The following is an 11,919-nucleotide window of genomic DNA, read 5'->3' as shown; positions in this document are numbered from 1 at the left end:
CTTGGCTTTCTCCTTGAGCTCCAAGCCCCTGTTTTAAGAAGCATGGATCCCTTACTGCTGACCACAGAAACCAGGGCACCAAAGCTACTGGACCTAATGCCCCTTCCCCATATCCTCACCCAGCTTGGGCACAATGTTCTTGACCATGAACGCTTCCCAGGAGCCTGGGGTGAAGACGTCTTTCCAGGGCTGGAGGATGAGCTTGGCAGAGGAGTCGCTGGGGTGCCACTTCTGCAAGGCACTGGATAGCTTGCTGCGGATGGGGGAGTAAAGGGGCTCCAGGCGCGCTTGCATGAGGGGCAGCCACGGGTGGACCCAGGAGTGGATGGGCACAGTGTCTGTCAGCGGGTTCCAGTTTTCCACCTACAGAAGGTGTGGGACAAAACAGCAGTTCCAGCTGCACCATGCAGCCCACATGCCTCTGCACAACCAAACCACTATCACTAGGGCAATTGCATGGAAGCTCTGAAATGGCACAAATTCTGCTTGCATTAGACCAACAGAAAATGAATTCCCTGTTTAAACAGAGGAATCTGTAGGGGGTAACGTGCCAACAAAAGGGCTGGAGTTACCCACAGGACAATCACCGTGTCAGCAGATTCTGTTCATTCTAGGCCTTCTGATGGCACTGAGGGAGTGAAGGGCCCCTGGTTACGCCAGCGGTCCCCCATGACTTGGGGCTCTACCTCTTTCTGCAGCTTGGGGAAGATGAGCTGGTCCAGGATGTTATCTAAGATCCACACGGGAATAATGTGCACCCAGCTGTCCAAAAAGTCCACCATCGGGTCACAGTTTCTTGGTTGCCACTGGGTGACAATACTTCGAACAAAAGGCATCCAGACTTCCCATATCAGCCTGTGGGAGAAAGGCAGCGGGCAGACTAACTGCACAGACAGGTTTCAAAGCAGACTAAGTACATCACCACCAACTCTCCAGAATAAGAAAGAAAGAGGCACAGAAACGAGCACAGTAAACCACTGGGCCAGTCCCCATCCTGGTCGGACCTGCACCAGCCTCATTCCCCCTCACCCAGCCACCACCTGCTCATCCACAGGGTCTGGGCCGCCCTGCCAGTACCTGCCTGCCTGGCAGGGCTGCTATGGGGTCACAAGGGTCCCCTCTCCAGGGATGGCCTGCCTTCCCGCTGGAGCTGTGTGCGCAGCTGGATGACTCACCTCATGGGTCACAGCTCAAATGTCACCTCCTCTTGGATACCTCTGCTTCCAACTATTCCCACCACCCCAAACGGGCGTGTCCTTTCTGTTCATCATCCCTGGCCTTGTCTGTCTGCTGCTTTATCCTCCATTTGCATTTCACACTCCCTGCAGGCTGAGGCTGTCTACCTCAACCCCATGGCAAGCCCGGCGCCCGGCCTGTGCATGATGTGCACAGGCGCAGGGTGGATGAATGCACAAGAAACCCCTGGAGCAGGGCCACTCTCTGCCCTTCCCAGTGGCCTCTTCCTCCTGGTTCCCACGTGAATACCTGTGAAAGGCGTCTGCCGAGAGGTCCTGCCCACCATGGGATAAGAGCTGGTCATTCTCCAGGAGACTCTTCCACTTGGAGATGACTTCGGTGCCGTACGTGCAGTCCTGGAGAGAGACGCAGCCGTGAAGCAGCCACCCTGCCCTGTGTGGCCTCTCTAGGCCCAGGCCCCTGCCAGCCCCCCACCCCCCACCGCGGGCAGGAGCAGAAAGGCAAATCTTGCCAGCCACTCACCTTCAGCGGGTCCCACTCCTTGAAGTACTCCTTCATGAGTGGGTAGACAATGGCCACGGCCAGGTCCACGCGGTCAGACATCCTGTACTCCTCGTAGTACTTGTCTTGCAGGGTCTCAAAGACACGGGCGCACTCGTCTAGGGTGAGGGGGTCGCTGCAGCCGGGCTGCAGACGCCGCTCGCACTCCTCCACCATCTCGAGGACCTTGCTGAGGTTGGCAATGACCCGCTCCTCATGCTCTAGGACCTCCGACATCTTCTCCAGCTCATGTGACAGGTTGACCACCATGTCCCGCTCGTACTGCAGCTGTCGGTCGCTCTGGATGATCTCCTGCTCTGTGAGGTCGATGAGCAGCTGCAGGTTGTGCTCCAGCTCAGGCAGTGCGAAGCCCGGGGTCTTGGCCTCTTTGCCAGGCTGTGGAGGCTGCTGGGACTGCAGTGGCAGCCCGTCATCAGGGACGTTGTGCTTGTGGCTAATCTGGCTGTAGCTGTAGTAGACCTTTTGCTCCCGGCCGGTCATGTCGATGACCTGGGAGGCAGCGGCGGGGTAGGGGATAAGGGAGGGGGGTCAGCACATGCCATCTCTGCCCTGTGAGAGCACACCTCGGAAGGGCAGGATGCAGGTGTGCACGAGCCCTGCTATGGCAGAGCCGGGGGGTGGGGGATCCCTGCAGAAGGGTCAAGAGAGGGGTCAAGAGATGGGACCAAGGGTCAAGAGATGAGCACTTCCAGACATGTCCCTCAGTAGCACACTACTCTGCTGAGAAGAAAATCTAGGTCTATGGCAAGGGAGAGGCTGCACTGCCTGAAGCTGGTAATGAAACAGCTAATGTGGTAAAACGGTCACGCTATGGTATAAGAAAAATGCGTTATTTAGGCAAAGAGACCTAGAAAGACATGCATCGAGGTGTTAAAACTGGTCATCCATTGGAAGGAAGGAAAATAATATTTTTGCTACTGTGTTTTCTAATTGCCTAAATGGTACCACATGCTGCTCTGTGGTAAGAAGTTGTTTTTTGATTTAAAAACAAAATGAAACACGAGAAAACAATGACTGGACAAGGCAACTTAGAAAAGGAGCATTTCAAGAAAACAGGAAAAGTGGACTATAAAGCGTACTGAGACACAGCCATCCATCAGCCCTGGAAGTAAAAGTGTCAGCCAAGAACCATGTGCATTAGAATCGGGGGGAAAAAAATAAACACAGAACTTCCCAGGCCCTGTCTGTACATACCGACTGCAAATCTCTGGCTAGGAGCTGTGTAGCTGCGAGGCTTCCCAGTCCTCCCTGCCGGGAATCTGATGCACAACACCCCGACAGCTGAGAACACCTCTCTCTTTCTCTCTCTCACACTCATACATACACACACACACACTGTCCTACACCAGACTACAACAGACAACTGTCACCCTTATTCTCTGGCTACCTAGGGGAGTGACAGAAAACCCAGGACTATGTGCATGTAACAGCAGCTAAAAATTGAATCAATTTTTAAAACGGAAAATACTGGTATGCCCCAAGGACGCTCTCTGGCACTTTTAGTCACAGCCTGAGTTAGTGCACCCTTTCAAGTATTCGAGAGCCTTAAAAAGCTTCCTATTTTTAACCTGGTGATTCAATTTCTAAGAATCTATCCTTAGTAAATGTCTGAAATACAGCCAAAGCTTTATATACAGGATAGCTCCAAACCAAACCAGAAAACAGCTAAAGGTCCAGTCACACAGGTAGGACCAAATAATCTAGTACTTCATTCTCTGGAACTACACACTCACTAAAAAACCATCTTCACACTGCATTTATAATCATGGAAATGTTATTAAGCTCATGGCCTGTGCTTCAGGAGGAAGGGGTCACTGTCTGTCTCCCGTATCATGAGTGCACCATCAGGAGTGCCCCGCCCTTGGAATGCAGAAGCTCTCCCTGGGCATGGGAGTGCAGGGAATGGGAGCACACCACTGCCCAGTGAGGAAAAAAAAGAAAAGTGTGGACAGAAGATCCAACATGACCTGAGAGAATGTTCAGTGACTGACCTGACTTGCGTGTGGGATACTTGTGTTTCCCAGGGCCCATCCTGGACCAGAACCAAGGGCTCCCTTACCTTAACCTGAGAAAGCTCCTTCTGGGGGGCAGCGAGCTTCTTACTAATCCTGCCCTTGGCCTTCAACTCTTCCACTGTCTTGTAGGAGTATTTGGGCTTCTTCTTGCTTCCGCTGGGGTCTTTCCTCCATTGGCTCAGCTCCTTCTGAAACTCCTAAAGCAGAGGGAGGTCGTCAAACAACAAAGGCCGCTTTTTACAGCAGGTGAGGCTGCAGAGACCACTTACAGATAGGCCTTCCTTCCTCGGCTGTGTTATTCTGTGCCAGTACTAAGGAAGGGTGTTAGAGATTTGCTAGGTGTGCTCTTAGATTTACACAAGGTTCTGTGCTAAGCAGTGTGTGTGCATGATACTAAACCATCTCCTGAGACTCCCCAACACCCAGATTCTCTTACAAATGAGAGGGTTCAGAAAGCAGGTACCCCAACTAGAAAGAGGAACACCCAGACAAAGGCCCCACTTACAGCGCATCTACTGTGGGCTGGCACTACATTAGTTTTAAATTCACCTTGTGTAAAACTTAGAGAACAATATAAAGGATTTTTTTTTAAGTATACAAATCCTTGCTTTTTTTTTTAAGATTTTATTTACTTATTTGACAGAGAAAGACAGCAAGAGAAAGAACAAGCATTAGGAGTAGCAGAGGGAGAAGCAGGCTTCCCAATGAACAGGGAGCCTAATGCAGGACTCAATCCCAGGACCCAGGAAGCTGAAGGCAGATGCTTAACAACTGAGCCACCCGGGCACCCCCAAAACCTTGGTTCTAATTTAAAATGAAGGTAGATAAGCAGGATCCTGAGTCTTAAAGCGAAGATACCTTTTGAAAAGAAAATTTTTCTGTAGGAAGATCTGCAGTAGAGAAGACAACTTGGTCTGAGGGCAGTGGAGTCCAGCCCACAGAAGTGGGTTTTATGCTTGTCATTCTGTTTTCCTCACACTGGTTTAAGACTCTTACTTTTTTCCCTAAAAACAATCTAGACTTCCACTTCAGGAAAATCCAAAGATCAAGCACTACTGAGCCCACATTTACAGCAACAGTTGCCTAGAGCTGAAGAGAAGCCACCCCTTTAGACAGCCAGGACCTCGCCTGTCCAGCTCAGGCCCCGCCACTCCTCCCTGCCTCACACCTGGCTCACCTACTCGTGTCTGCCATGGGCCTGGGGCACCTGCCGCCCAGAAGCCCCCACTTGGAGCAGTCACCCCCATTCAATCACACATTAGCAGAAGGAGAGGCTCGGTGACAAGAACAGTGACCACATGCATCTGCAGAGTCCTGCTTTCCCCCGTAAATGCAAAGGGGCAAGTCCTCTCGGTCAGGAGAGCCGGCCCCACTGTTGCTGGAGCAGAGTGACACCCAGCTTCCGGCGGGCTCCGTGCCACGTGAGACAAAAGCTCCCGCCATAGCCGTCTCCGCGGCCTCTCTGCCATTAGACTCGGAGTTTTGTGCTCAGCCTCCTCTAACTGGCCCCACACCTGTTGCCTTCTGCCATGCGTCCGGAGATGGTGTCCTTGCCCAGGAGAGCTTCCCTGATCACCCTATATAAGTAGGTCATCCCCACCCCCAATTACTTCCTACACTGGCACGTCTCAGCGCACCCTGCTCTCATTAACCACACTGCAGCTGCTTCCTGGCTCTGGGCTCTAAACTACTCCTCGCGGTATAGCCCGCTGCCAGCACAGAGCCCGACACAGAGATGTGAGGTGTGCCAAAGACACCTGAAGGCTGATGGGACGAATGAACGAATGCACAAACCAACCACGGTCAGAAATGGCAGGCACCACCCGCCCGTGACTCCCAACTTCTGGTTACCTCTTCTGCTTCTTCTTCGGAATCAACCACAGGGAAGTCTTGCAGGGACTGAGTGGTCCGCTCTGAGCCATAAGCTCCCACAGCACCTTTTCCCTTTCTCTGTTTGGCTTCGATGGGGTTAATGATACCTGACAAATTTCAGGAAAAGATAAACAACTTCAGATCACAGCAATTCCTGTATTTGGACAAGCCACTCGGTGGACCCGCCCTTCCTTAGTCCTGGCACAGAATAACACAGCCGAGGAAGGCAGGCCTGTCTCTGCCCCTGGAAGAAGTTCAGGTTCCGTGGGATTTGGAATTGCTAAGCATGTATGGGGCTCACAACAGGCTGCTGACATTAGGTTATTTATGCCCTAAATACAGATTTTTCATTTCCACTTAGATTCTTTTGCTTGTTTTGGTATACTGGGAGAAAAGAGAACTGTTCATATGTAACTGGGAACTCTGGAATGTCAAATTCTATAGTTTGGAGGAGGGCTCTGGTGAGATGAGTGAATCAGTCAGAGTTTATTGACTGCATGAAGGGAAGTGATGTGAGACCCCCTCCTTTTCACTTGGTAGCTCAGGTCTCCCAGACTTCAGCTGCTCTGCAGCACCTGGAAGCCTTGGAAATAACTGTCTTCTAAGCATTTAGAGACAGGACTACGGTGTTTCAGTGAGGACTGCCCACCTGCCCCTCCACCTAGTTCTGGAGCAATCTCGATTTAGGAAAGTCCCTCATTCTCTTTCTAGGTCACCATCTCCAGCTCCACAGAGGTTCTCGGACTTTCGCTACACCTAATGTGTTCAACGCATACCCTGGGTGGAATTTGCATTATGGGCACTACTACTGTTTGCAGCCACTTGGTGACGACTCATGGGAAGCAAGTCAAGGAGAGAGCAAGGTTCCATGGGAAGAAAACAAGTGCTCAGTCTGTGTGGCTTCGGTATCAAGGAGCCAGGGATGTGTGAGCAAAAATAGGTGGACGAGGCCTGGAGACAGAGGAGACCGGGCTGAGCATGGATGGGAGGCTCCAATGCGGATTTGCTCAGCCAGGTTTCTGAGCTCTAGGACTGAAAAAGCCAAACACGGTGTTTCACTGCTATTCCTGAAAAACAAATAACCTGAGCAGGGATGGCCAGCTCCTGTGTCTCCAGGGCCGAGGACAACTTGTGCTGGGAAGTGTGCCGGGACAGAAGACAACAGGGAGTGGTGGAGCACTGTCCTTGGCAGCTAAGACCCACTCCTACCAGGCAAAATCGGAAATCTTAAGTAAAATTATCTTATTTATAAATACTGGCAACAAACTCGTTTGTTAACAAACACTGGACAGGTCCAAAAGAAGCCTATCAGTTTGAGCCCTGTCTGAGCGTTTTTCTATAAAGCCTAAGCCTCTTTCTCCTGCAGAACAAGTGTTTTATTAGAGTGTGGTAACACCGACAGCAGAGGAGCACAGCTGTCTGGTGCGGGCGGAACAAGCTGCAGAGTTCAAGTACTCTGAAGAGAGAAAAAGCAAGGCAACCCCAGATCACTCCCCTTTCTTCTGCCTGGCCGCCCTCCTGCCGAACTGCCAGGCGCTGGTGCCCTACCTTGTGCATTCTTCCCGAGGCCCCTGCCAGGGACATAGCCCATTTTCTGAAGAAGCTTCTGTCCAATGCCTTTTGTGTGTCTTTCCCAGCTGCCAAAATCCATGAAAGACTTGGTTCCTCCTGCAAAGCCTTTCTGGCTGGGTTTAAAATTGCCACCCTGGGTAGAAAAAAAAAACCCAAAGTTTAGTTGATGGAAAAAGAAAAAGAAGAAAAAACCTAAAAAAGCAAGCTTGGATGACGGGGAAAGGGTCTGGCAGTCAGAGCATCGTGAAAAGCGTCATATGAACCAAAAACAGATCTGTACCATTTGTTAGGAAAGCAGAGACTGCACTACCCACTTCCCACCTCAGAGGAACCCACCACCACGAGGAGAAACCCACCCAACCGGCCTCTGCTGAGCAGCCCACCACCATCCGTAGGAGGGGTTTGGGCTGCATAACCTCCCAAAGCAATTATGAAAGTCGCAAGCCTAAGATGAAGATGCTACCGTCTTTAACTTCTTGGGTCCAAAATCCTTAGGAAAATCATCCTGCTTAACAGGCTTCTCTTCATCTTCTGAATCTTCCAGCTCAGCCTCCTCTGCTGCCCCTTTCTTGAGGCCTGCACTGATGAAGTTGACTGGCGCGGAGTAGTCACGGGCCCTGTGGGTAAACACACGGCCCCCAGGGCTCTCATGCAAACTCTGCTGGCCTGAGAACCCCTTAGAGGGGACCTCCAGGGATCCATTTTAAAAGAGCAACACATTCACTTATACCAAAAGGGCCCCAGATCTAGCTTCCTATAATCATGGAACATTGTTGCCTCATGTGTTCAAGTCAACCATATAGCTGAAGAGTTACCCTGTCAGTGCAGCGTTGATTAAAAACGCAAAACATCATCCTGAACAGTGTATTGATTATGTCTCAATGAAAGTGAAAGGGAAAAATGCAAAATATGATATGGAAATGCAACTTTCCTTTTACGTGTTTCAAAATTAACTTACTTTAAAAAGCATGTGTTGGGACGCCTGGGTGGCTCAGTTGGTTGGACAACTGCCTTCGGCTTAGGTCATGATCTCGGAGTCCCGGGATCGAGTCCCGCATCGGGCTCCCAGCTCCACGGGGAGTCTGCTTCTCTCTCTGCCCTTCTCCTCACTCATGCTCTCTCTCCCTGTCTCTCTCTCAAATAAATAAATAAAATCTTTAAAAAAAAAAAAAAAAAAAAAAATAAAAAGCATGTGTTTTGGACCCTATTTCATGTATAAAAACCAGGCAAGAAAGAAATTCTGATAAATAAAAATCATTAAACACAATAAAAGAAACTGTGTGAGTTGAAAGTATATTAACAATTATAATGGCCAAATTCTTAGAAAAATTTCAAGTCCATTACCTTTATTAGTATGTGAAAACTAAAGTAAAATACCTAAAAAATTAACTCCGTGAAGTGGAGAGTAGTGATGCTAACCACAACCATCCCAAGAACAGTACTTAAAATGTCATAAACCTTGGTTCCCTTTATACAATGACCAACTTGTCTTTAAACACCCCACAGCAGTAACAGAACTGAGGACTCTTTCCTAAAAGATGCAATGTTACTTAGGGATTAAGAGCCCAAACTCAGGAGTCAGGCCCAGATTCTCCTAGCCTGGCTGTGTGCCTTTTGCCTTAGTTTCTTAATCTGTAAAATGTGATTATAATAATGGTACTTTTCTCACAAGGTAAAGGACACCAAGCATGTAAAGCGCACAGAACAAGTAAGGGGCCAGCAAACATTGGCTGTTTATTAGCTTAGGGTTCCGTAATTCTTGACCTCTGATCCTTTTATCGTCCATTTGTAGGTTTCTTTGCCAGATGAGAAGGGGTTAAGCCAATCTCCATACTCTTTGTCCCCAACCTCCTTCGTGAAAAAGGCATAGTCTCCATGGGCTCGAGCCTATAGGCCACAGATGGGACTGGGAGACAAACCCAAACTCCCTACGTGCTCCTCAAGCGAGCTATGGCCAGTGCACACACGACTCACACTGAGGAGGAAGACTACCCGCCCGAATCCTCATCTCCCTGCCACCACCCCTGCAGGGACCCTGTCTCTGTCTCACAGAGCTCCCTCTTCCACTGGAGCTCCAAGCCAACTCTGCACATCAAAATGTCTTCTCCAGACGTAACTGCTACCCACATCATCCACCCTCTACCACAGCCCAGGGGCCTCTTCTTAAACCATGCTCCCTCTCCCTTTCCACTCCAGCCTGCCGAACCTTCTGTCTTCTTATGGACACCTGCTACCTCCCCTTAAGAGCCTCTGCAGACTCATGCCTCTCCAACCCCCTTGTTACCTTCTGCTGCCATATAAGCTCAAGGGCAGCTTCTCTAAAGAAATCTTCCCTTGCCTCCCAGAACAGGTCCAACTCTCTTCCTTGGGTCCTAAGTCAATTACAGACGTCCACTGGGGGAACTATCGATGAATGCCTGTCTCCATGCTCTAGCATCTGGGCTCCCAGAAGCCAAGGAATGGGAGTATAAGACCTAATACATATAACTGTTCATTAAACACCAAAAGATAGTTAAATCAGCAGAAGAGCAGCACTCCAGCCAAACAGGAAGCTGGGCCCCCTAGCTAATGTTGTAGCAGTGGAACTCAGTTAGGCTAGGAGAGCAGTGTATTTAGTGGGGTATCTGCCCAAACCCCTCTCCATCTTCCCCACCTTCCCTAAAGCAAGAGGGAAGCAGCTTCATGCTGGCCAGTACCGTTTGCCTCCAAAGCTCGGCCTCTCTTCATCTGAGTCTCTCTCTGCCCACACTCCATAGGTAGCCTCTTCCTTGGTCTGCCAGTGGCGCTGCCGGTTGGGGTTAAATTCATTCTGGAGATCCCAGTCGGTGATCTCAAAATTCTCCCGCTCATCATCATCATCATCCACATGGCCTTCCCCATCCCGGTACAGGTGGGACAGTGACATGGCCAGTCACTAAAGAAAGGAATAAAAAAGGCATGCACAGTCGGTGGTAAGTCTGGGAGGAGCAGCAGTAGGTCCCCGCTCCTTGCTCCCTTCGAAACTCCTCCAAACTAAAGTCCGTTAAAATCAGTTACGGTTCAATAAAGCAGATATTAAAAACATATTTTAGAAAACAAACACTATTTAAACAGGTGGGACAAACGACCAGTCCCAACAATAGGTGACTCCTAAGCATCTATTTCTCTGTCCTGGCAATGTCTTAAAACTTCACACACATTCACATGTATGTAAATCACATAAAAATAACTAAAAATAACTAAGCACGTTATTCTATTTATTATTGCCTCAGAAAGAGGGTGGACAACTTCCTGGATCCCAGATTTTGTTGTCTGTATTTTATCTGGACCCTCGGCAGTCCCAGGAGTGACTGTTTTTAGAATATGCCTTCTGAAATATATTACTTGATGAGACCCTAAGATTTAAAGTTTTCCTTGCAAAACATGAACCCCTCCTGAAGGCAGCAGTAATTATAACACTACTTTAACAGACATCCATGTATTGCCATGGAGTATTCAGCTCCTGGTAGCTGGGTAATGAGATTCAGCTGTCTCTTTCTTAAGCAGATTAACTAAATCATTACCCTCTGAGAATGTTTATGAGCCAACCTAATTGAGATGCTGTTTAAAAAACACATAGTTCAGGGGCACCTGGGTGGTTCAGTGGGTTAAGCGTCTGCCTTCGGCTTGGGTCATGATCGCAGGGCCCTGGGATGGAGCCCGGCAACAGGCTGCTCAGCAGGGAGTCTGCTTCTTCTTCTCCCTCTGCTCCTTCCTCCCCCAACTTGCGTTCTCTCTCTCACAAATAAAATCTTCTTTAATTAAGTAAAAAACACTTAGGACAAAAATGCTCAAGGAACAGTAGCTGTGACTGTAGCCCCAGAATTAAATTCATCATCATTACTATTACTGGATTAGGGAAGGAACAAAGTACTGCTAAAATCACAACCTGGGTTCAAATCCCAGCTCTACGTTACTCAGTGAGTGTTTAAGTATTACACACGAAGTGCCAAGCATGGTGCACTACGCGACAATACTTTCAATATGTGAGGGCGACTGTGATTCTTACCTACCAGTTGCTTGCTGCAAGCAGCCTTCAGGGACAAGGAGTTCACTACCTCCGATCGGTTCTGTCACAAAGTTCTCCCTGCTTATTCCACTCACTGGCACAGTGGTTGGGTGCAGCTGGTCCCAACCTCACCCAACAGTGGAAAGGACGGAAATTTTCTCAGAGGAGGTCCGGACTCAATAATCCCGCTGCCTCCTTGGACACCGTATAACCGAAGGGCTGCTAGGAGTTACAGAGCCTTTGGCACGCAGCAGTACGCACGTCGTGGGCCAGAGCAGTACGAAGTATTTGCCAGACCCTTCGGGCTGAGAAGCTAACGTAAGCATCAAGTCACCTCTAGAACGGGGGTAGTGCTAGCGTTCTCACGGTTCAGATAAGAAAAACGAGGCTCAGGGAAGTCGGACAATTTGCCCTAGCGTAGAACCTACGCTACGCCAGCAGAGCGCGAAAGCATGGGGGGCTGGAAGCCAGGCTTCGCGGAGGGGCTTGGTGGATCCTTCGCACTCACTCCCACTGCCGCGGACCCACGCACACAACCCGTCTCTTCCTGCAACCCGGCCACACTCACCTCCCCCGGTCGCGCAGACCCAACACAGCTACTGGCTCAGGGAGAGTAACTTAGCGCTCCAGGGGCCGGAACCCGGATATGTCTAGGATGGCGCGCCGGAAATGACG

At 49.8% G+C, this 11,919-nt stretch overlaps 1 protein-coding gene across 3 annotated transcripts in view; it reads right to left on the bottom strand.

Moving 5' to 3' along the window:
* TFIP11 (tuftelin interacting protein 11) overlaps positions 1–11,919 on the bottom strand; it is a 14,690-nt gene extending 2,771 nt beyond the window's left edge. The window contains exons 1-10 of one of the 3 annotated variants that reach the window (XM_059140841.1): positions 11,813–11,919; positions 9,914–10,131; positions 7,681–7,834; positions 7,194–7,350; positions 5,625–5,752; positions 3,818–3,970; positions 1,720–2,247; positions 1,486–1,592; positions 687–855; positions 120–363 (exon numbers count right to left, since the gene is read on the bottom strand). In XM_059140841.1, coding sequence (XP_058996824.1) covers positions 120–363; positions 687–855; positions 1,486–1,592; positions 1,720–2,247; positions 3,818–3,970; positions 5,625–5,752; positions 7,194–7,350; positions 7,681–7,834; positions 9,914–10,122 — 1,849 coding nt within the window. In that variant the 5' untranslated portion in view covers positions 10,123–10,131; positions 11,813–11,919. Of the gene's footprint in view, positions 1–119; positions 364–686; positions 856–1,485; positions 1,593–1,719; positions 2,248–3,817; positions 3,971–5,624; positions 5,753–7,193; positions 7,351–7,680; positions 7,835–9,913; positions 10,132–11,244; positions 11,785–11,812 lie in introns of those variants that run through there. The other 2 variants (XM_059140842.1, XM_059140843.1) reach the window with 2 other exon arrangements.

This window comes from Mustela lutreola, chromosome 11, assembly GCF_030435805.1.
Source record: "Mustela lutreola isolate mMusLut2 chromosome 11, mMusLut2.pri, whole genome shotgun sequence".
NCBI classification, from domain to species: domain Eukaryota; kingdom Metazoa; phylum Chordata; class Mammalia; order Carnivora; family Mustelidae; genus Mustela; species Mustela lutreola.
This window is presented reverse-complemented; position numbering and strand designations above follow the sequence as displayed.